The sequence below is a fragment of the Eriocheir sinensis genome, chromosome 38, assembly GCF_024679095.1.
Source record: "Eriocheir sinensis breed Jianghai 21 chromosome 38, ASM2467909v1, whole genome shotgun sequence".
Classification (NCBI taxonomy): Eukaryota; Metazoa; Arthropoda; class Malacostraca; order Decapoda; family Varunidae; genus Eriocheir; species Eriocheir sinensis.
The window spans coordinates 2,841,820-2,865,254 of record NC_066546.1 but is presented as its reverse complement, the minus strand read 5'-3'; the positions used below and the strand labels follow the sequence as shown (position 1 = coordinate 2,865,254).

Below are 23,435 nucleotides of genomic sequence, written 5' to 3'. Positions count from 1 at the left end.
GAAGAAATATTTAAAATTGCAAGCGTGGATTATCGACAATCCCCATTGGGTTATACCTTGCAAGATTTATCCAATCAACCCATCCAAGGCTTGTTTTACAAAGAGGAGCTTATCAAAGTTCAGCTACCGGACGTAAACCCCATCATCATAAAAAAAATCGAGTGGTGAACGGTCGCAAACAATTTTTTGTATCTTGGTTGGGTTATGATCCGAGTCAAGACTGTTGGATAGACGCTCAAGATATTTCCTAATGACCTCGAATTCACCAACAAGAAGAAAAAAAAAAAGCACCTCCCCTCGCCTTTGTTCACAAGGATGTTGTTTTGTTGTTGGCTAAACTCTCCCCCGACAAGCGGAAAAAAGTAATTGCGGTGTTGAACAAGAAACATATAGATTGCTTGTCAGAAGTGTTTCTAAATTTCCTAAAAACTAATCTTACGCGAAATACAAAGATTGTGAAATCCCTGAACAAATATAAAAAACACATAAGGAGACTCGCCAACAAGGGGGTAAGTATACTAAAAAAAATAAAAAAAACTACTGCGAACACAGCGGGGCGGTGCTATACTCTCTGTGCTGTTACCTCTGGCAGCTAGTGTCATAACTGGTCTTTTGACAAAATGAAGGAATATTGTCTCATCCCGAAATCAACAGCAGAACAATTTTTACTCAAGTCTTCTACGGGGAGCCGTAACATAAAACGAAACAGAAAGACGGACGAGGAAAAAAAAGAAAAGAGAGTGCGGAAACCGTTGTCGGGTTCGACGGTCAAGGCGTCAACTGCATTAAAAAATATAAAGAGACGCGCGCTGCAAGATGTATTAACCCCAAACAACCACCCGCCATCTATAGCGGCCATACTAGGTCCTCGCACGACGTTCCCCACCAATACTATCGATTCGAAACCTGCCATAGATAACAGGATTGATGTTAGAATGAAAGCAACTCAAAGGGATTATGCCAAAGCTTTCTTAGCTCTCATGAAACATACTCCAGGAATTACATGGGATACAAACGGAAATCTTTTGAGCCCCATTAATAATTTTAACGTCATTGATATATTGCAAACCTTAAGTGACGTCAACAGCAAATTAGGCTTCAAAGCTGATGATATACCATTTATTAAAATGCTTTTCCACAACACAAACTTAGATCCCTCATTTATACGCAATAATAAGGCAAGGAAGCAACTGTTTGGAGGAGGAGGAGGAGGTGGGGGAGGAAGGAGAAGTGCCCCAATTCGGGCAAAGCCACGCCCCACGCCTTCTTTCTCCGCCCCCGCGCGGATGCCGGGTATGACGTGGGAGAATTATCGCGTATAAAAAGGATTTTGTTTTGGGGTGGGATATAGACACTTGTGTGACCTCGCGGGACAGGGAGACACTAAGCGTGAGTAAGAGCGAGAATTAATATATATTTTTTCTATAAACATGTCAGACTATCCCATCATTCCTGTGAAGGGGCGAATGACCGATCGCCAGTTCATTGACGACAGTGTGTGTTTAGTAGCCACCATCAACGCCAGCAGTTTTAAACTTGGCGGTATAGCCAAGGACTTGGCTGAAGTGTATGGCTATGCTAATCTCTTTGAAAATCGGAAACAACTTTATAATTTGAACAGAGTCGTTTGGAGTGACAGACCGAATGTGGGGTCGCTGGTAGTGAAGGAACCACCTACGGAATCAAATTATCCCATTGTGGTGGGTATGGTGACTCAATTTTGTCAGGGTGAATCTGTAGAATATAATGACGTGTCAAGATATTTTATTGAAACCAGCAGAGATATGCATTATGTGAACGGTTTAATGTCGGACACCAAGCAAAGCAGACGCGATAATTTTAAATGTTGCCTCAATGAGCTAGGTGATTATGTAAAGCAGAAAAAAAACATTCGAAAAGTCATTTTTCCTACCGGCGTAGGACGAAGGGGAAAGATGGATCATGAATGGAACGTGGCCTACTTGAAGGAGCTAAGATCTTTTGCCCACCAACTAGATTTGAATAACGTTAAGGTAATGCTCTTGGGGCAGGAAGAGGGGACGAAGAATCTCCCCGCGAAAGCCTCAACTGCCGGGGATGGGCGACAGACACAAACCACTGTGTAGCTATAAAAATGACGTTTTATATTTTTTTTTAACTAGTGGTCATGCAGTCATCGTTGCGAACAGTGTTTCTTCCGCCTACGGAGGGTGAATTTTCAAGTCTTTTGAGTAGCTTTCCACATCAGGTGGGGGGTGGTTTTGGCAATATTCGAACTGTGCATTTCGCCCATCCTGCAAGACTACATCAAAGAGGTGGCGGTATTTTTAGTACGCTCGCAAACCTAGCCAAGAGTGTAATGCCCTTTCTATTCAGAACCGGAAGACATACGAGGCACAGTGCCTCTTGAACACAGTGGAAACTTACGCATAAGTCTTCAGCTTAAAAAAGGCTTGGATGAAAATTTAGTAATTATCTGTTTTGGGGATACAAAGGGAGTGTTGTCAATCAACTCGGAGCGGCACGTGTCTTGCGACACTAGAGCATAATGAATAATCAACAAATTATGAAAGCTCTACAAGGAAGACTTTATCACAATAATATATATTTCTTAGGCTGTCTTCCCGCTGACGATGTAGCGAAATTAAATCTAAGGAGTGAGTCAGACAAGCCCATTGTCTTTATTGCTAATGTGTTAGGCGCATCGCAAGCTTCGAAAATGGGTCACTGGGTGGTGTTCTATGTTAGTGATAAGTGTATATATTTCTTCGACACATACGCCCTGACCCCATCATTATATTCTAAGTACTTTCGAAGTTTCTTAAATAAGCATAAAGATTATCCTGTTTTTAAACTTGCCGCAAGATTACAGTCGGACAAAACTCTGGTGTGTGGCGTGTATTGCATTCAATTCGTATACTTATGTAATAAAATAGGCTTAGAGAGGACTAGTCAGTTTTTGAAAGATAATTATGATTTAGGAAATTTTTTGAAGAATGACAGAAAGGTGTTAACATATGCTTATAGAATGTTTAAAATGCCCCCATGTATAAAAACATTTTGTCAATCTAGTCAAGGACTGACTTACAAGCATTGTATTTCTAAGATATGTGGCTAACTTATTAAATGTTACATGATAATAATGTGTATGTGTGTGTAAAAAATGTAGAGAAGTGGCATGTAGCTTATTCATTTATGGCGTGTGTGTGTGTGTGTGTGTGCAATTATATGTAGTTATTAAGAACAGGATTCTGTTTTTTTTCGTGCGACGTGACCGGGTGGGCGTGAGTTTGTTCACGCTTTCCTATGTGTAAAAAATGTAGAGAAGTAGCATGTAGCTTATTCATTTATGGCGTGTGTGTGTGTGCAATTATATGTAGTTATTAAGAACATGATTCTGTTTTTTTTTCGTGCGACGTGACCGGGTGGGTGTGAGTTTGTTCACGCTCTCCTATTGTTCGGAAGAAGAATGGCTTGTGGTTTTGGGCATGTGCGCGCGTGTTTGCATACATGTGTGGGCGTGTCCCCTATAACCTAGGGTAGCCTCGGAAGAAGAAAAGGCTTGTGGTAGTGTGCGCCTGTTTTGTTTTGTTTTCGTGCGACGTGACCGGGTGGGTGTGAGTTTGTTCACGCTTTCCTATTGTTCGGAAGAAGAATGGCTTGTGGTTTTGGGCATGTGCGCGCGTGTTTGCATACATGTGTGGGAGTGTCCCCTATAACCTGGGGTAGCCTCGGAAGAAGAAAAGGCTTGTAGTAGTGTGCGCATATGCCCCAAATAACCCCGGGTAGTTTAGTCAGTCCCCTAACGTTGCGAGAGGAGCATCATGGAGGAAGTCTTCGCCGTCATGAACTTACAACAACAACAACAACAACAGCCCCACGCTGCCGCTGCAACTCTTCATGCTGACGATGTTGACGATCAGATAATGGGTCAAGCCGCATTAGAAGTTGAAGCCATGGATAACACATCCCAAGCTGAAGCCGTGGATAACACATCACATCCCAGAAACGGAGGTGAGATATCCGCCTCTTGTATTTTTTTTTCTGCGCGCACAAGCGCTGGTGTGTGTGTGTGTGTGTGTGTGTGTGTGTGTGTGTGTGTGTGTGTGTGTGTGTGTGTATTTCTTATTCGTTGTGTTTAAAAAAAAAATATATATATATATTTCTTGTCATTTCAGCGGATGTTGGTGGTGGTGAGGTGGGGGATGTTCCAGAAACTCCCAAGTCTACCGGTGAACACATCACGGGCGAGTCATTGGGCAACAACAACAACAACAACCGCGGCGCGTTGGGAGGTGTCGGTAAAATGGGGCGGCGCGTGCTGAGGGAAGGGCTTCTGCGACTTCTGAAGGATGTGATACCTCCATTACCAGTGTCTCATCTGAAGAACGACCCACCGGCCAGCGTAACGCATAGTAAGTATTTTTTATTCTTACAAGAGAGAGAGAGAGAGAGAGAGAGAGAGAGAGAGAGAGAGAGAGAGAGAGAGATTGATTTTTTTTTTTTTTTTTTGGCTAATAATGTTTCTCTATCTTTTCATAAGTCCACGGCAACAACAACAGACACGCTTCGGTGATGGCGTGTCTTGACTCTCCGTCGGGCGCTGAATCGCAAGAGCGGCGGCGAAGTCGTCTGCAGCAAAAAGATCATGAAATGCGTCAATCACGACTGGAAAAAAAAATGCAGCATATGGCGGAAGTGTTGCGGCAGCTCCAGCAGCAGGGGCGTAGCGAGCAGCAGGAGACGCACCAGAGACGACAAGATCGCGACCGGGGACAAGAACGGCGGCGAAGAATGACAAAGAATAATTTGCCGAAGCAGCAAGAACACCGGGACCCAAGACTGTCTCAGAAGAGCCTCCACAAAGTTGGGAGAAAAAAACTTCAGGTGGCCAAACGTGAGGCGGGTCCCTTCTCCTCAGCAGCAGCGTACGGTCGGGGAAAACCAATGAAAAAAAATCTCTCTGTGACCAAGAAACTCGTCTTTGAAGACCCACCAGCGCGGCGTGCAGCAGCTGCGGCCGCTGAAGAAAATCTCGCGCCACAACCGGGCCCTTCCAATGCGGCTCGTGCGGACGAAACAAATGAAAGCTTCTCAAGCACTGACCTTCCTTCAGCTTTCAATTCTTTGAATTTTTCTCATAGCATGGACGTGAATAATATTATAAATGTTCTTGATGAGAGTCCTATATTTAGTGCTTAACAATCATTTTTTTTTTTTTTATATATGTACTCGCTCTGTGTGTATTATTTTTTATATATATGTACTTGTGTTGTGTATTTTTTTCTTCATTTGTATATGTTCTCGTGTTGTCATCTTTTTATGGGCTGTCTTTGGGCATGTACGACATAAGTTTGTAATATGTCTCTTTCAATTAGGATTTATTTTGGGGGAGGAAAAAAAAGGGGTAGGGTGGGTGGGTTTCCATTGTATTTCTTTGAGCCTGTACGGTGTGAGTTTGTAATATGTCTTTTTTTTATGGCGATTATGTGTTTTTGTTTTTAGGCTTAGCATGTCTGGATTAAGAAAGAACAAATTAGTCTGGATTAAGAAAGAACAAATAAAATAGACTAGATTAAGGTAATATAATAACTTGTCATACCATTTTTTCCACTATATTTCAATAAAAAATTTATAAAATCTACTTTTCCCGTTCCTACCCCCTCACTGAAGAGACAATCGATATAACTCCAGTCAATATGAAAATCAACAGTAACACACACACACACACACACACACACACACACACACACACACACACACACACACACACACACACACATATGCTGGCAAACTGAAAAATCAATAACGGGTAGAGGGAGAGGGAGGGGTAATGGTACCCTCAGACTGACCATCAAGTCACCGCTCGCGAGGGGTGGGGAATAGAGGGGGACACGCACACACATGCTGGCAAACTGGAAAAAAATCAATAGCGGGAGGGGAAGAGGGAGAGGGAGGGGGAATGGTAGCCACAGGCCTCCGCCCAACAAGTCACCGCTCGCGCTAACCGATCCCCGGCAGGAGGGTGACGCCCCGACACGGTGCGAAAGGACGCCCCTAACCGATCCCCCGGCAGGAGGGTGACGCCCCGGTACGGTGCGAAAGGAGGCCCCTAGCCGATCCCCCGGCACTGGGGCGAAAGGACGCCCCGGCACGGTGCGAAAGGACGCCCCTAACCGATCCCCCGGCAGGAGGGTGACGCCCCGGCACAGCGCGAAAGGACGCCCCTAGCCGATCCCCCGGCACTGGGGCGAAAGGACGCCCCGGCACGGTGCGAAAGGACGCCCCTAACCGATCCCCCGGCACTGGGGCGAAAGGACGCCCCTAACCGATCCCCCGGCAGGAGGGCGACGCCCCGGCACGGCGCGAAAGGACGCCCCTAACCGATCCCCAGCACTGGGGCGAAAGGACGCCCCGGCACGATGCGAAAGGACGCCCCTAACCGATCCCCCGGCACTGGGGCGAAAGGACCCCCCTAACCGATCCCCCGGCAGGAGGGTGACGCCCCGGTACGATGCGAAAGGAGGCCCCTAGCCGATCCCCCGGCACTGGGGCGAAAGGACGCCCCGGTACGGTGCGAAAGGACGCCCCTAACCGATCCCCCGAACAAGTCACCGCTCGCGCTAACCGATCCCCGGCAGGAGTGCGACGCCCCGGCACGGCGCGAAAGGACGCCCCTAACCAATCCCCGGCAGGAGGGTGACGCTCAGGCCTCCGGGAGGTAGGGGGAGACACGATGGCGTGGAAGGTGGTGGGATTTGGGGTGGGGGTGGGGGTGGGGGGGGAATGGTCACTTTGGGTAGCTTTATGACCACTCCCCGGTTGGGTAGTGGGGAGGTCCCCTCGGCGGCTGGCTGCCCCGGCCGACAAATTCAACGTATAAAATTTTTCGACGTCATTTCTGGCGCTAATTCTTGATCATGCTTGCGAATTTTTTTGGTCCTGTCACTGTCACCAATACCTACTACTATATATACACATATATATATATATATATATATATATATATATATATATATATATATATATATATATATATATATATATATTTATTTATTTATTTTTTATTTATTTTTTACCTGTGATCATTTGTGCTCGGCGTGAGTAGCAGTGAGTTTGTGAGGGCCAGCGCCCTGTGCAGGAGGGGGACGCGGTGCGGCGGATACCGCGTGAGGACAAGGAGGCGCCTCTCCCAGGCCAGCAGACGGCTCCTGAGCGACCAGTGGGCGAAGGCAGCGAGGATGGCGGCCTCGTCACTCAGAACCAACACCAGCACCTTCATTGAGGTTTCAGCAACCTTGCAAAGGCACAGACACTGTTATGAAAAGATGCATCAAATAAAAAATATATTTGGACTTTTTATTACCCATCTATACTGTCTGTCTATCTGTCTGTCTGTCTTTTTGTCTGTCTGTCCGTCTTTCTATCTGTGTCTTTCTGTGTCTGTCTGTCTGTCTGTGTATCTATCTGTCTGTCTGTCTGTCTGTTTTCTCTCTCTCTCTCTCTCTCTAACAACGACTCACTGATATTAGGAGACTTTAACCTCCCCCATATCGACTGGGCGACACTGTCAGGTACAGAAGGCGAGTCACACAGAATGATCGAATTTCTAGAAGAAAATTATCTAAGCCAAATGGTTTCTGAGCCAACTCGACAAAATAATATACTCGACCTTGTTATAACGACCCAAGATAACCTAGTCAGTAATGTCACGATAGGAGAACACCTCGGTTCTTGCGATCATAAATTAGTGCGCGTCAACATTAGAGCTCAATCATCAGTGACAAAATAAAGTAAAGGTGCCCAATTTCAAAAGAGCTAACTTCGTAGAAATCCGACAAAAACTAACAGAAATACAACTATCAGATGACGGCAACGTAGAGGAAGCCTGGCTAAGCTTTAAAAATCACTTACTCACTCAGCAGAACACATTCGTCCCCTTGTGCGAGAAGCGAATTAACACTAATAAAAGCCCACCGTGGTTTAATAGCGAAATTAAACAATCAGTCAATGAGAGAAAATTGTTTTACAGGTTAAAGAAAGAACAAAGCACGCCCGAAAATATTAGACTTTATAATGATGTCAGGCAAAGCGTAGATACGAAGAAAATATTGCAGCCAACTGTAAAAATAATCCGAAATCTTTCTTCAGTTACATAAACAACAGAAAGGCGATCAAAAGTGGTATCGGACCTTTAACAAACAGCGACGGTGCACTAGTGACTGACAGCCAACACATTGCAAACCTCTTAAACAATTACTTTTCCTCGGTGTTTAATACTAACAGTCTTCCTCCCACTACCACCAACACCAGTACTATTGTAAATCTCGAGCATGCATTGCCTAATTTTTAAATAACAACCGCTCTCCATTCACTTAAAACAAATAAAAGTCCCGGACCCGACAAAGTATATCCTATACTGCTTAAAGAAACAAAGAGCGAAATACTCTCCTCCCTCACAACCGTATTCAATATGTCCTTGCGACAAAGCATCGTCCCTTCGGATTGGAAAAAGGCTAACGTGACACCGATTTTTAAGAAAGGAGACAAACAAAATACCAGGTAACTACCGACCCATTAGTCTAACTTCAATTGTAGGTAAGCTACTCGAGAGCATAATTAGAGACAAAATTGTGAGTTACCTCGAAAGCCACTCATTAATTGGGGATTCACAACATGGCTTCCGTAACAAAAGATCCTGCCTGTCAAACCTACTGACCTTTTATAACGATCTCTTCTCAGTTTATGACGTAATCATTGGACGTAGTCTATCTTGATTTCCAGAAAGCGTTTGATAAAGTCCCACATCATAAATTACTTTATCAATTAAAGCAAATAGGCATTGACGGTCAAGTGAACCAATGGATTGCGAATTGGTTGAGCAACAGACAACAAAGAGTTGTGATTGACGGATTTAACTCAGAGTGGGCGCCGGTCACTAGTGGTGTCCCTCAGGGCTCGGTTCTTGGCCCAGTGCTCTTCATTATTTACATCAACGATATGGATGTTGGACTCAATAATCGCATTAGTAAATTTGCAGACGACACAAAGATTGGTAACTCGGTTCTCACTGACGAAGACAGGCAAAGCCTCCAAGAGGATTTGCACAAAATTTCAGCTTGGTCGGATAAATGGGAGATGCCCTTTAACGTAGACAAGTGCCAGGTCCTTCAAGTTGGAACAAAAAATAAGAAGTTCGATTACGAAATGCGCGGCGTTAAACTCACAAGCGTTCAATGCGTTAAGGACCTGGGGGTCAAAATCGCGTCAAACCTCAAATTCTCACATCAATGCATCGATGCAGCAAATAAAGCGAACAGAATGTTGGGCTTCATTAAAAGAAACTTTTTATTCAAGAATAAAGATGTAATACTTCCGCTCTACAATAGTTTAGTCAGACCCCACTCGGAATATGCGGTACAGTTTTGGTCTCCCCACCATGCAAAGGACATTGCTAAACTAGAAGGTGTTCAGCGTCGAGCAACAAAAATGATCCCTTTCTTGCGCAACAAATCCTACGAAGAAAGGCTTTCCACCCTTAACATGTTCTCTCTTGAGAAACGTCGCCTCCGAGGAAAACTGATCGAATGTTTTAAAATACTTAATGGTTTCACGAATGTAGACAGAACAAAATTGTTTATGATCGATGACACTTTGCGAACGAGGAACAATGGCATAAAACTCAAATGTAGACAAGTAAATTCAGACTGCACCAAATTTTTCTTCACCAACGTTGTAGTGCGAGAATGGAATAAGCTCCCACCATCAGTGATCCAGTGTAACACGATTGACTCCTTTAAAAACAAGCTCGACCGTCACTTCCTTGAACTTAATATTAACTAGAGTAGAAAAGCATCGTTTTGGAGCCATCTGATTAATGTAAAATCACTTAGGTTTAAGGACAGACCACCTTGTCTGGACCATGGGGTCTGTGTGGTCTGATTTTCTATGTAAATCTATGCAATTCTCTCTCTCTCTCTCTCTCTCTCTCTCTCTCTCTCTCTCTCTCAATCCACAGGACCGCCACACAATTCATTCCATGGTATGTCCATCATCTTAAGGCTAGTTGATTTCAACTTGTAAGTGTTGTGCACGAAGCAGATGAATTTGCAGATATTTGATACAACATATGCAGTCAGGAAAAAGACAGATGCTTTTCAAGCAACTCGAATTAAGGGGGTATGAAGACACCTCTCCATCCGAAACTGACCTCTCTTTGACCACTCTTTTATATACTATTTTTTTTGTAGAGGCAGTGCTCAGCAGGCTTTTTTTTTTATTTGTGTTTGCCCTTCAGCTGCTTTCTTTGCTGTAAAAAAAACTATCTTCCATAAACATTTTTTTCCTTATTCCGTAAACAGTTCATAAATTTATGTTCTGCGGGTTTATATGAATACACACTAATGTTTTACTCACCAGCTCTGCCTTCTCGATAGCGTCGATGACTTGCTCTTGTGTGGAATTAGCTCCTGTGTCCCTGGCACCTGTCACCTCGAATAGCGCTAAACCGCTTGGTGCCCGCAGGTGGCGCAACACGTGGCGCTTCTTAAAAGAGATTTATTAGTGAGTACGTGTGTGTGTGTGTGTGTGTGTGTGTGTGTGTGTGTCAATACTCAATGACGCACCCGCCGAAGCGGGAGGTGACTGCTTGGCTGCGCTGCGGCGCCAAGAGGGCCTGGGGGGCGGGTAACGCTTTCGCAACGCACCCTGCGGGCCCTTTACTCCGCCTAGCAGCAGAGGATTGCACATCCTTAGCCTAGTTACTCAGCGGTTCTAACCTGGGGATCGTGACCGATGCTAGTCAACTGTCAATCAGTCAGATCATAGCTACGATGGGGGGAGTGTATGTGATTCGCTCCTGCTCTGTGACTTTAGCCGCTTTGCGTTTCAGTTTCAACTTTCACACAACGAGGGAACGAGGTAAGTTGTTTCGAGGAATATTCGATTTTATTCGTATGGTGAAAGCTTTTCTGCATGTTATACCGTATGTACAACTTCTGTAATAAATTGTAAGTGGAAAGAGATTTATAATCTGTAATATCATGCTAATAAGCCAATGAATTAGTCAAGTGAAATACATGATAATTTTACTGTGTATACTAGCTTATAAATTTGCATTTAGTAAAACCAGGCAAGTATTTTGCATTTAGGGATACTATTCTATTATTTTGCATTTATGAATACTAGGTTATTATTTTGCATTTAGGGAGATTAGGCTATTACTTTACATTTAGGAATACTATGCTATTATATTACATTTAGGAATATTAGGCTATTTTTTTGCATTTAGGAAAACAAGGCTAATATTTTACATTTAAGAATACTAGGCTATTATTTTGCATTTAGGAATACTAGGCTATTATTTTGGATTTAATACTAAGCTATTATTTTGTATTTAGGAATACTAGCTCTTATTTTGCATTTAGGAACACTAGGCTATTATTCTGCATTTAAGAATAGTAAGCAACTATATTGCATTTAAGAATACTAAGCTATTATTTTGCACTTAGGAATACTAGGGTATTATTTTGCATTTAAGAATACTAGCCTATTATTTTGCATTCATGAATACAAGGCTATTATTTTGCATTTACGAATACAAAGCTATTATTTTTTTCATTTAAGAATACTAGCCTAATATTTTGCAGTCATGAATACAAGGTTATTATTTTGCATTTACGAATACAAAGCTTTTATTTTGCAATCAGGAATATTAGGCTATTATTTTGCATTTAAGAATACTAAGCTATTATTTTGCACTTAGGAGAATTAGGCTATTATTTTGCATTTAGGATACTAGGCTAATATTTTGCATTTAGGAATACCAAGCTATTATTTTGCATTTAGGAATTCTAGGGTATTATTTTGCATTTAAGAATACTAAGCTATTATTTTGTATTAAGGAAACTAGGCTATTATTTTGCATTTAGGAAACTAGGCTATTATTTTGCATTTAGGAATTCTAGGCTATTATTTTGCATTAAAGAATATTAAGCTTTTATTTTGTATTTAGGAAACTAGGCTATTATTTTGTATATAGGAAACTAGGCTACTATTTTGCATTTAAGAAACTAGGCTATTATTTTGCATTTAGGAATACTAAGCTATTATTATGCATTTAAGAAAACTAGGATATTATTTTGTAGTAACTTTTAGTAATATACCTCTCGTGAACAATTTTATTTGTCAATGATGCGTTTTTAATGGATACTGTGTTATATTGGCTATTATGTGGCCCAATTTATAAGTGTTTTTAAGTGGAAAATGCTTTTTTTAAGGTCTTTTATTTGTAACATTTTCAATAAATCAGGATCTTCATATAATTTTGTTTACCTTACCTTTGCGCAAAGTTCACCGTTAAAAAATTTAAAATAGTGGTCACGGTAATGCCCTGCAGAGTCTCAGGGGGTAAGAGGATGAAAAAGGTTAAGAACCACTGGGCCCTAATGGGTACTCCGCTAGACTTTCTCGCGGCACAACCCACCGGGCGAGTACAGTATACGCCAGGGGATAGACAACAAAACCGCACAGACGTGGGACCGCCCGGCTTTCACGCGTTGAACGCCGGGTATACAGATACCGTGAGCGGCATTGTGAACCCATCACCTGCCCAGGAGGCAGGCAAGGACAGTGCCACAACATGGTTACCTAGTGCCGCACCAAGCAGGGTCAATCATGGTGTTTTAAGAGCTTGATCTGCCTGTATAAGGCAGCGGCATGTATATGGTATATGCAGACCTGGGCACATCCGATCATCAATCCGATTGTCCGATCTTCCGATCTGATTGGAACAGCAATTGGCAATCGGAAGGCTTTATCTTCTAACTAGAGTAATTCATGTATGTGAATATGACTAGGCTATATGTTACTATAGTGACGTAATCTATCAACTCTAAAGCCGTGTCCACACTAGGCCTGACGAGGCGACTCTTGCACCGCCTCGCCAGTCTTTGTTATTCTTGTAATGATTATTTTTCACCTGCCAGATGCAGGGGTGCTGTTTCAGAATATCAATCATCATATGAGTGTTACCCCGAGTTCACTCAACGTTGTCTTCAACGTTTTCAGCTTTGATTTGAAAGCAGCACGCAGCTGATGTTGCCACGTTCACGCCTCCTGCCCCCAAAATACCTCTCGCCAGAGTGGACATGCTTCCGGTCAACATATTTATTTCAAATTCTGTCTGTATGGATAAAATAGGCCCTAAATTCAGCTATGGTGCTATTTTTTCTTCATGTAAAATAGTAAATATGGCATAAAATATGGATTATAGTTGAGAAAAAATCACGTGACCTGGAAACGGGTGCTGATTGGTCGTGACGTCACGATACAGGCAGCAGGCCGCCAACTTTATGTTACTCCGAGATTTCGTGTTGTGGTGTATGTTTCTAGTGGCTACCATTGCCTGGAGACGTAACCCGTAGTCGTTGGTGATTTGTGCGAATGTGCAAGAGTATATATATACGGACAAAAGTACTCCACGTAAGATATTTCTGTCTGTGCTAATGAATCCTGCAGTAATTTTTTTAGTTTCCCCTCGGACTAACTTTTCATCGTGAACTCAACTATTCTCTCTACTGTCACGTCCTCTGATTATAGAATATTGGTCTGCATTCGTTTTCTTCTTATTCATCTTCAGGCGTTGATTCTCTCTCTTTGACGTTCCAGAGCCATTGTTTTCTCTAGGTTAGGCTAGGTAAATTTCCATAATACTAATATAAATTCAACCTTAATCATTCTCTATAGTTCCCCTCGGACTAACTTTTAATCGTGAACTCAACTATTTTCTGCCGAGCAAAGGCGAATCGGTTGATTTCACTCCCATTTTAATAATATAGCATATTTCCAACACTCTTAAGGTGTTCTGTAAGCACCTATAACATACCTGTTGGGCGCAGTTTGGAGCTGGAGTGGCCATAGCTGATGAAAAAAACAATGGACATAACACTGGTACTGTCGTCTGCTGTACTCCACTTCAGCCTGAAGACGTCACGAGCTAATGGTGGTGGTGGGATGAGAAGAATTTGAGATATCTCTCCAATATCCAGTCGACTAGCGATTTATATGACGTACTATGTGCACTACGTTATCATTGGTACGTGGCACAATGCATTTCTTGGCTCTTCCCAGAACCGGAAACATGTCCATTGCCTGCAGCGGCCTCATGCCCGTCCGTATTCTATTGTTTTTGTGAGTCCAGGGGCATACACGAGTCGCCTCATGAGTCGCTTTGTGTGGACGCGGCTTAAGGCGTGGTTCCCATTATTCCGTTTTCACGGATCCGTCGACCGTCAGTGACGTCATCGACGGCGGTGACAGTGGGAACCGGGGTCCATCCGGGCCCGCGCGTGGAGCTCCGTCGGCCCAGGCAGAGATGAATCCAAGTTAACTTTTGGGTTCGTGACGGAGGCGATGGTGTCCCATCCAGTGATGTTGAATATTCTACATATGAAAATATGAAATGGAAGTACAGTCAAGTCGCGTATGACGCGGATTCGTAAGGCGCGGTTTCCTATGACGCGGTATGGTTTCAGAACCGTATGTTCCAGATCACGCGCATAAAACCATCTATGACACGGTTCGTGGTCTTCCCTGGCCAAACGAGCGCAGAGTTGCCAGGTTGAATTTTTTTCCGAGGGGGAAAATATCTCATGGTGGCGGTTGGATAAATATTCACTTCATTCAGTGGGGTGAGAGAGAGAGAGAGAGAGAGAGAGAGAGAGAGAGAGAGAGAGAGAGAGAGAGAGAGAGAATATCCATAACACCGAGTATCCACTCATGCACTCAGTCTCAGGCTCTCAGCCTCTCACTCGTGTGAGAAAGAAATGAGGAACATCATGAGCGACTGGGTATTGGTACCGGTACTGAGCAGTCTGGTACTGGTACCTGCCCACCCCTAGGTTCCAGTACCGACCTGACGACTACACAGTACATAAGGTGCAAGGTACATATGCACAGTATTCCCTCGGTGACAGGCGATACGAGCACGGTGTCCTAAGAACTAAAACCTGGCAAAGGCCGAAACCACTACGGTCTTGGCCGATCCTCGCACGACAGAACACGGTACCAGGACGGTACGTGCCCGATACGTGCCCGGCAAGTGCTCGGCATCGCACGGTTCACCCCGCTAAAGCAGCACCGCTTATATATTGGGCACCCTGGCCAAAGCACTGATAGCTGAGATGGAGTCAGGGTTGCCAGGTTTACTCAGGGACTTGATACCAAATACTTCAATTTTAAATACCAGATTCTCTTTTTCAATACCAAACTGATAAGAAAACATATATTCACCCCGAACGTTCCAACTAAAATATGAAAATATGAAACTTTTGAATAGTATAAAAAAATAGTTGGTTACTGGGGAGCTTGAACTGTCTATGTACGTTTTTTTTTTGTTTTTTTTTTTTGGTGTGTGTAAGGGGATGTATAAGTGGAAGTATTCCTTTATTTTATATATTTTTTTATACTTCAGTACCAAATTTCATTCGTTTCATTACCAAATTTGAGTCCAATACCAATCACAGTGCTGCAATACCAAATGGCAACCGTGGCCTTAAAAGACGGCCCCCCCCCCCCCCCCCCCCATAGGAGGCCTTTGCCAAAGGCGGCCCGTAGCAGGGGGTGCCGACAGACCGACTTTATGGGCGATCGAAATCTAGCCGACCAAGTCGGTCTGTTGACGAGGACTGGCGTGTCTCTGTACAATCCTGGTTCTAAGATTCATCCCCTTAAGGGAAGCGGGCCTTTGTATTAATTTAATTATTACAACCCTGGCTCCCTGATGATGATGATGATGATAAAGGATTTACCCCCTTAAAAAGGGGGAACGGGCCTTAGTCTGTGCGACGGCCCGTCGCAGGGGGGAACCCGCCGCTGGCGTGCGGCGGGTGTGGGGAAGCCTCCGCCGCCGCCACAGCCACGAGTAAAAGCCGGCGAGCAGCGACGGAGGCACGGGCTCTCTGGGCAGGCGCCCAGCAGACACCCGTAGCTGACTCGTGCGAGCAGCCGACTGGTCGACTTGACCACGGAGGGGTGGCCCTAAGCGAGGATGACCCCACGGGTCCACCTCGCCTCCGCAGAAGGGCCACCCGGCTGCTCGCCCGAGGAGTGCTGGCGTTCCACAGCCTGGGCCAGTGAGTTGCCAGCTACTGCCAGCCAGTGCAACGTTTTACCCTGCCGGGCGCATTCTTTGGGCACTGTACTCAAACCGTACTCGCACCGGCACTTGCCGTGCGCATTCCTAGGGCACCGTACTCGCACCATGAGAACACCGGAGGGAGAAATTGTGACCCATGGTAAAGGCTGATACGCGTCCGGCAAGAGCCGCTACGTACACGGCGCTTGCCCGGCAGAAACACGGTAATGAAGAACATTGTACGGTGTCGGCACGGTATCTCGTGATCAAAAATTCTGTCGGGCCGCTCTCGGATAAAGTTATTGTCGACTGCGGCTTTTTTGGCCGCTAGCTGGTACGTGCCGGCGTGGAAAGATGTGCGCTCGTTGACCGCCGACCAGTGCCGATTTTTCCGTGAGCGTGCCGAAGTAACCCAATTCGGCGTGATTCGAGATGTACCGGGCGTTGGTGGGACAGGGCTTTAATCTAGCTAGCTGTTATCCCTTCTTCTCCAGCAGCAAGCACAGCGACAGCAATTAATAAGTCGTGGTTAATGCTGGCCATGTTTGTCAGGGAAAGGGCCACGACGGAGGGACAGAGTCTAACTCATCCGTGCCGGGAGGCTGCTGTTTTGGTGACGTAATTTTTAAGTCATTAGCGTCAATAGTTAGAATAGTGAACATAATTATTTTTCCATACTTTCATAAGCTGAATAAAAAGGGTAGACTTAAATAAAAGACTAAAATAAGAATTTAAGATAACTTTTTTTTTCTTTACCATGTCCTATATACCAAAAGAAAGAGGAAAAAATATTTATAAGCAAATAATTAACTTATTACTTATTTGAAATAATTATGTAAAGAACGCCTTAAATAGTGTTTTCTAATTATTATTTTATAAAAAAATAATAAATATTATAAGTTTTAATGATCAGATGATCGGAATGAATAATAGGAACAGCAGTACTTTAAAAATGATCGGATGATCGGAATCGGATCAGTTTCCCAAAGTGATCGGATGATCGGGGATCGGAACAGCAAAATAGTGATCGGTGCCCACCACTGGGTATATGTATGTATATTTATATGGTGCTCTCATGGCAATATCGTAGTCAAGCTGTACCAGGGAGTGATACAAAAAATGGCAGGATTACTCCTGCGTGTCTATGTCGGAGATGTGCACTGGCCGCCTGTAAAAGGTTTTGACGAGCCGTAATCTCAGGCGGTACTCGCGGCATCACTCCCTGGGTTATCGTAATCCTGCTGCACCAAGGGGAGCCTGTTACCGGGACTAAACAATTTTTAACACGACAGCCTGAAGCTGCAACGTCCCCAAACCCTCCATGGACCCAAGTCGGCCGAGGACACTGCCCTTTAAACCGAGTGCCTCGAAAGGGACATGAACCGTAGCCACACGCCTTCTCCACGGCGCCTGCAAGTCCTCTCTCCATCCTGTCTGGGCCCGGGTAGCCATCAAGGCTTTCACGCAAGAAATCGCACTGACCACACCGGGCAACACTGTGCCATTCCCAGAGCGACACTTTAGTTACGGTGTGACCGGCGTTTTCGCAGACCTTCGCATCAAGATAAATTTTTACAGGGGTGCCAAGCCCTAGTTCCAAGCAACAGCTTACGTTCCCAATACCTGACCACTCCCCGACGGAGCTTAGCCCTAACCTGGAATGCTCCGGGTAGTTGTCATGGCTTTCTCGCAGAAGATTGCATCAACCTGAACGGGCAAAGGAATCATCGCGGACAGAAGGGCTTTTTAGCAGATCTCAACACCATGAGCTGTTTCAGGAGCTCGCCCGCGGCTTTATCGCTGCGCATCTACGGCGTCAAGGCCATAACCTTGTTGGTTGCGAACACCGCGAGCTTTGCCACCCGGTGACATCCATGCGCGCGCGCGTGTGTGTGTGTTGCCATGATTATTTTTGGCACTGCCTTTGCTCACGGTCTACACTGTTTAATCAAGAACCTGGGTCCGTGTTTATCAGCGACATTCTCAACGAGCTGATCAAATAAAAATAACAACAAATTACATAGGCCTACATGGAACATATGAAAATTTGTCTCACTTTTAGTTTCCAACATAAATATTTTTATATTACAGTAACGCTGAGCCATCGTGCACTTTCTTGTTATTAAATAAAAAAAATGGAGAATTTTTTTTAGTGACTTAACAATCGGAAGAAAGCATTCAGTAAATTGAAGAGATACAGACGAAGAAAAGGCAAGTCATTACTCCATGCATTACCGAGTAGGCGGCGTCCTGAATCACCAGGAGGACGTGCTTGTCTGCTGACGACTGATGCACAGCTTGGAGGGCCTCGGCGTCTATTAGCGTGGCATTCCTTGCTGAAAATTAAATAATAATTGATTTGTATTGGATTTATTCCAAGCAACGCCAACTGTTACACACTCGTTATCGCCAGCCACAAACATAAAATACAACACACTGTATAAAATATATGCGCGTTGCAGGGAAAATATATCAAAAAAATATTATTTTGATATCACAATCTTCCAGCTGCGCGCTATCGGGCAGAACGAGGCGAGTTTATGCACGCATGGTACGGAACGGGATGATAGTGCGCAGCCGTTTCGGCTCTAGTTGATGTGGCACCTGACCTTCGGGCGCTAGATATTGGGGAGCTAGGAAATAAAAAAATAATTTGATTCATCATCATTCAGCGATAGAGCTTGGGACATGTCTGCCAAACATTCATTAAACTACAGTCGGAGACCCAAGAGTCTCCTCTGCTCTCTTTTTTTTTAAATAAGTTTTCACATGTGCAACCTCTAGTTGTGCAGCAGAAGCTTCATGAGTATGGCTGTTCGGCTCCCTCACCACCTCTTCAGTTTTGGTAATGGAGCCGCGCTTTGCAGCGATTTTTTTGCTCACATCGCTAAAATTTCAACTCGCTGTCTGCTCTGCTTGTTTTGTTAAAGACGTAGAGGAGTCCATTATGCGGAATTTTTTCTTTACCACGTTTTGTCAATACCTCTTCAGCCATCATTTCAGTAAAACATTGGTATCTAATTAAATATAATATAAAAAGACGGCAAAAAAACAAAAGACTGGTGGCAGCGCACCCGCAGCTGACTCATCTGAGGCCAAGAACCAATTCAGTAACTCACATATCGATCGTTGGCAGGAACAGAAGCGTCATCAGAAAACAGCTAAACGAGGAGATAGCTAGTTTTCCTCTTTCCAAATATGTGTATAATGCAACAGATGGGGTAATTTTGTTCTACTAAATCTGTCCATACGGACAAATTTACGAATAAAGAAATGTTCTTAGCGCCCAAACGGCCGTACCAAAACGCCAGCGTCCAAACGGTGGCGCCGAAACTTACCAAACCGGGATTGGTGAAGGCTATCAGGGGCACACTGTGATTTACATTGATTTCGGGCAGAGATTGTCCTCGGGTTGCCCAGCAACTATACACCAAGTGTAGCAATGAAAATACACCTTGTATCGCCAACCACTGCCCATACGTACCTGTGTACGGGTGCCCATTTATGAACTGGAGAGGATGTTTTAACAGCATATTTCATCTGAAAAATAATTATCATAATAAAAAAACTTACACTTTCCAAACGGATCATTTCCACTCCCCAAGGCGATAGTGGGCACTGCGATCCATAAGGCTGCCAGGTACAAACACATTTCCATCTGAAAAAAAATATATATATATATATATATATATATATATATATATATATATATATATATATATATATATATATATATATATATATATATATATATATATATTATGCTGTAGTGGCAGTTAACCCATTCTTTATTCACCTTTTCGTGCCTTCTCACTTGATCTACTTGTTAACAATACAAAAATTCTAAGAAAAGAAACAGATAAAAATTACAATTGTTTAAAGTTTCAATAATGAAGTAAAACAGCCCAATAAGTAAACAACCAAACAACAAGCTTAGACAGGACACTGACACTCAATTAACCTTTTCAAGTCATCCCATACATTCCCACTACAGCATTCACCTCCCGACAGATGGCATCACACAGTCGCTGCCACACCCTTGCTCGGCCAAGGCGGGCCAACAGTCGTCCAACGGTCCACGTGTCTCAGTGGCTCGCTGACCACCTATCAAGTTAACATCTCCGTCGCTGCTGACAGCAGCTATTTACACTCTTTTAGAGCTTTTATACTTTAATCTTTATTCTTTTTTTCTACTTTTATTAATAACTCATTTATTTATTTTTAGCCTGAAGAGGCTCGAGGTCGAGCGAAACAAGTCGCATTTGCAAGAATTTAGGCTAGGGCTTCTTTATCTTATGGAACCTCACATAAAGCAGTTGGTGCGAAGACACGAAAAGGTAAACAAAGAATGGGTTAACTGTCAGTACGGCATAATCTTTAATAAAATCAAGTATAAAAAAAGGTTGCTCCCCAGTTACACAAATATATATATATATATATATATATATATATATATATATATATATATATATATATATATATATATATAAATATATATATATATATATATATATATATATATATATATATATACGTATCCTTGACGGGTGTCGGCGGAACTGCCTAAATATTAGGCGGGCAAACTCTCAAAACAATAAAAGGCGTCCTGACTTTATTTTTTTATTTAGCCTCACCAATTTTTGCATGTAGCCCCACACTGGTAATGCGCATGGACCCATGAAGTCACATTTTCATTTTAGTTCGTTTTTTTATTAATAAGATATACAAAAAACTTAAGCACCGCTAAAACATAACACTAACATCTCTTCTGCCCGCTCAGTTTCTGCTTGTTAAAGCCACTTTTGCATGAAATAGGATAAGAGGTAAGGATAATAAGCGAAAAAAAAAGGATATATATATAAATGCACTCACCGCAAAAGAAATCGGTCCGGAAATGTATTAGGCTTCTAATATTTTTTAGTATGACTAAAAACACATTTCCTGCCACACTATTATATATCTGTGAACCATTTCTTTATAATTTTTGCACCGTAGCATGGTGTAACGGGCTTTGTAGGCTGGACGCCTGTAGTGTTGCCGCGGGTGTGCTCGAGGCTTGTAGGCTGGACGCCTGTAGAGTTGCCGCGGGTGTGCTCGGGGCTTGTAGGCTTGACGCCTGTAGAGTTGCCGCGGGTGTGCTCGGGGCTTGTAACAATTATTTTCCAACCTGTAACTCGTCACTCCTTCACGAGAGTCCGACTGACACACAACGACAGTCGCTCTCGCTCCGACGCTTCTTGTACATATAGGCTACGAATATAATTCGCCTTAAAGAAGCTGAAGTCTGAATCAACGCCCTTTAAACGCCCCCCAGCAAGCCCGTTACATTTGGTGGCAGCGGTGGGATTGTTAGGAAGTCGTACGGAAGACGTTTCTCCACCCCATATAATATGTAGTAGGGAGACTTCCCCGTAGAGTCGTTTACCGACATATTTATGGAAGCGGTTATATGCGATAGCCAATCCTCCCAGTTATCATGGAGATCGTTCACGATAGGCCTGAGGACCTGTAAGATTTTCCGATTAGCCCTCTCCGTCAACCCATTAGCAGCTGGGTGGTAAGCTGTGAAGGATTGCGTGATGTTAAACTGAGCGCATATTTCGCTCAATACTGAGTTCCTAAACTCGGTGCCATTGTCACTCAAAGGAATTCGAGGAGACGAATGTGGACACAACACGTGAATCACGAGGGCATGGGCCACGCGTGTGGCTGTCTTGTCCTTGAGAGGCGCTAGAACTAGAAACCTAGAAAACTGGTCGACGCACACCAATAAGTAGCGCGAACCATGTTGGCTCTGGGGGAGCTGTAATAAGTCTATATTAACAACATCCCATGGCGCCTCTGGTACCGGGTATTGCAACATAGGTGCTAGCCCTTTTACGGACCACTTGTGCTTAGCACAAACGACGCAATGTGCGACATGTTTTTCTACATCAACCCGTAATGTGGGCCAGTAGAATTTTCGTCTGGTAACAGACAACGTCTTGTCTCTTCCTGGGTGACCCGCAATGGATGTGTTATGGACCAGCTTAAGCGTCACGGGGACGTATTTGTCTGGGATGACCAGTTGGTCTATAGGTACCGGTTTGGTTGGCCATGACCTACAAAGGAGGCTGTCCTCTGATAGGAAGAATTGTGAAAAGGGAACTGGCAATTCAGGAAGGTTTGATTCGTCTCCCGACTCGAGGGCGTAAATTAACCTCTTCCACACAGGGTGGCGTGATCTATCTGTCGTGGGTTTTTTCCACTGACAACTGTATGCCTAATTCGTGGTGATATTAAATAATAATAATAATACATTGATATCCTACTATAACACTGCTCGGTCACCTACCAGTGATCGCGACCTCGCGATATATAAAAATCTAAATAGCAGTCTAGTTACCATGAACATACATAGTGAGAGTTTGTCAAGCAGACTGCCTATGACACAATTACATTAAAACACTGGCCATGTAAGAACATATGTGGAGTTATAATATAAATAGTGAGAGGTAAAACACAACGTGTGTGACATGAAACATAAGAAATCTCTCAAAAGATAAATATAAGGACACATGTATAAGAAGCTATCAACTGGCATAGTTACAGACAATGAAACGTTGATCTAGCTCCTAAAAAAAATACAGTAGTGAAACATAGTACAATGTTAAGTATATGAGTAGCCAGGTTTCTGTCCCCTGACTTGTCTGAGAAAAGGAAAAACTACCTTGCCAGTGGCCTCCCTGCATCCAGTCGCCGTGTCTGCACAACCAAATAATCGTGCAGGACAGAGTTCCTCCTAATAAGGTAGCACATGACGACGAGACTGACGAACATCAGAAACATTGGTACAAAAAATCCAGGGTACAGGTAGGGGAGATGCAAATAATCAGGCAGCGTTTCCTCCAGGGTCTCCGCAAACTCTGTTTTGTTTGCGAAAGACAATGAATTAAGGGAATTAGTCACATACGAGATGCTGGAGAAGTGAATGTCATCGAGAGACCGTAGAGGAAACACTCGATGGGAAATATTGGCCGTGAAAACCAGACGGATCCGGGACGGGTACGTTGTTATGTTAGTGGAGCGGATATAGCATGCTTCCGCTATGGCATAGTGACCAGTAACTCGTTGATAAGTGGTACCCTCCGGGCAGATGACTGATACATAGAATGACTGAGGGAAATAAAAATAATGCAGACCCTGAAAGTTCTTATGGAAAACAGGTGTTGGTGGTAGCTGCTTGTAAGGGCACAGGGAAAGAGCGTCAGACGCGTTCACGCGGGTGAGGGCGATCTCGCATACCCCTCCCCGAACTGGTAGGAAGGCAAAGAGAGACGCA

General features: G+C 43.8%; 1 protein-coding gene across 1 annotated transcript in view; it reads right to left on the bottom strand.

Annotated features, from left to right (window-relative positions):
* The window catches only part of LOC127008546 (probable glutamate receptor), a 77,726-nt gene extending 57,948 nt beyond the window's left edge, over positions 1–19,778 (bottom strand). The window contains exons 1-4 of the mRNA XM_050880716.1: positions 19,688–19,778; positions 18,350–18,450; positions 10,396–10,524; positions 7,059–7,276 (exon numbers count right to left, since the gene is read on the bottom strand). Of these exons, the coding sequence (XP_050736673.1) occupies positions 7,059–7,276; positions 10,396–10,524; positions 18,350–18,450; positions 19,688–19,772 (533 nt within the window). The 5' untranslated portion in view covers positions 19,773–19,778. The remainder of the gene's footprint in view (positions 1–7,058; positions 7,277–10,395; positions 10,525–18,349; positions 18,451–19,687) is intronic.
* Positions 19,779–23,435: the final 3,657 nt, after the last annotated feature.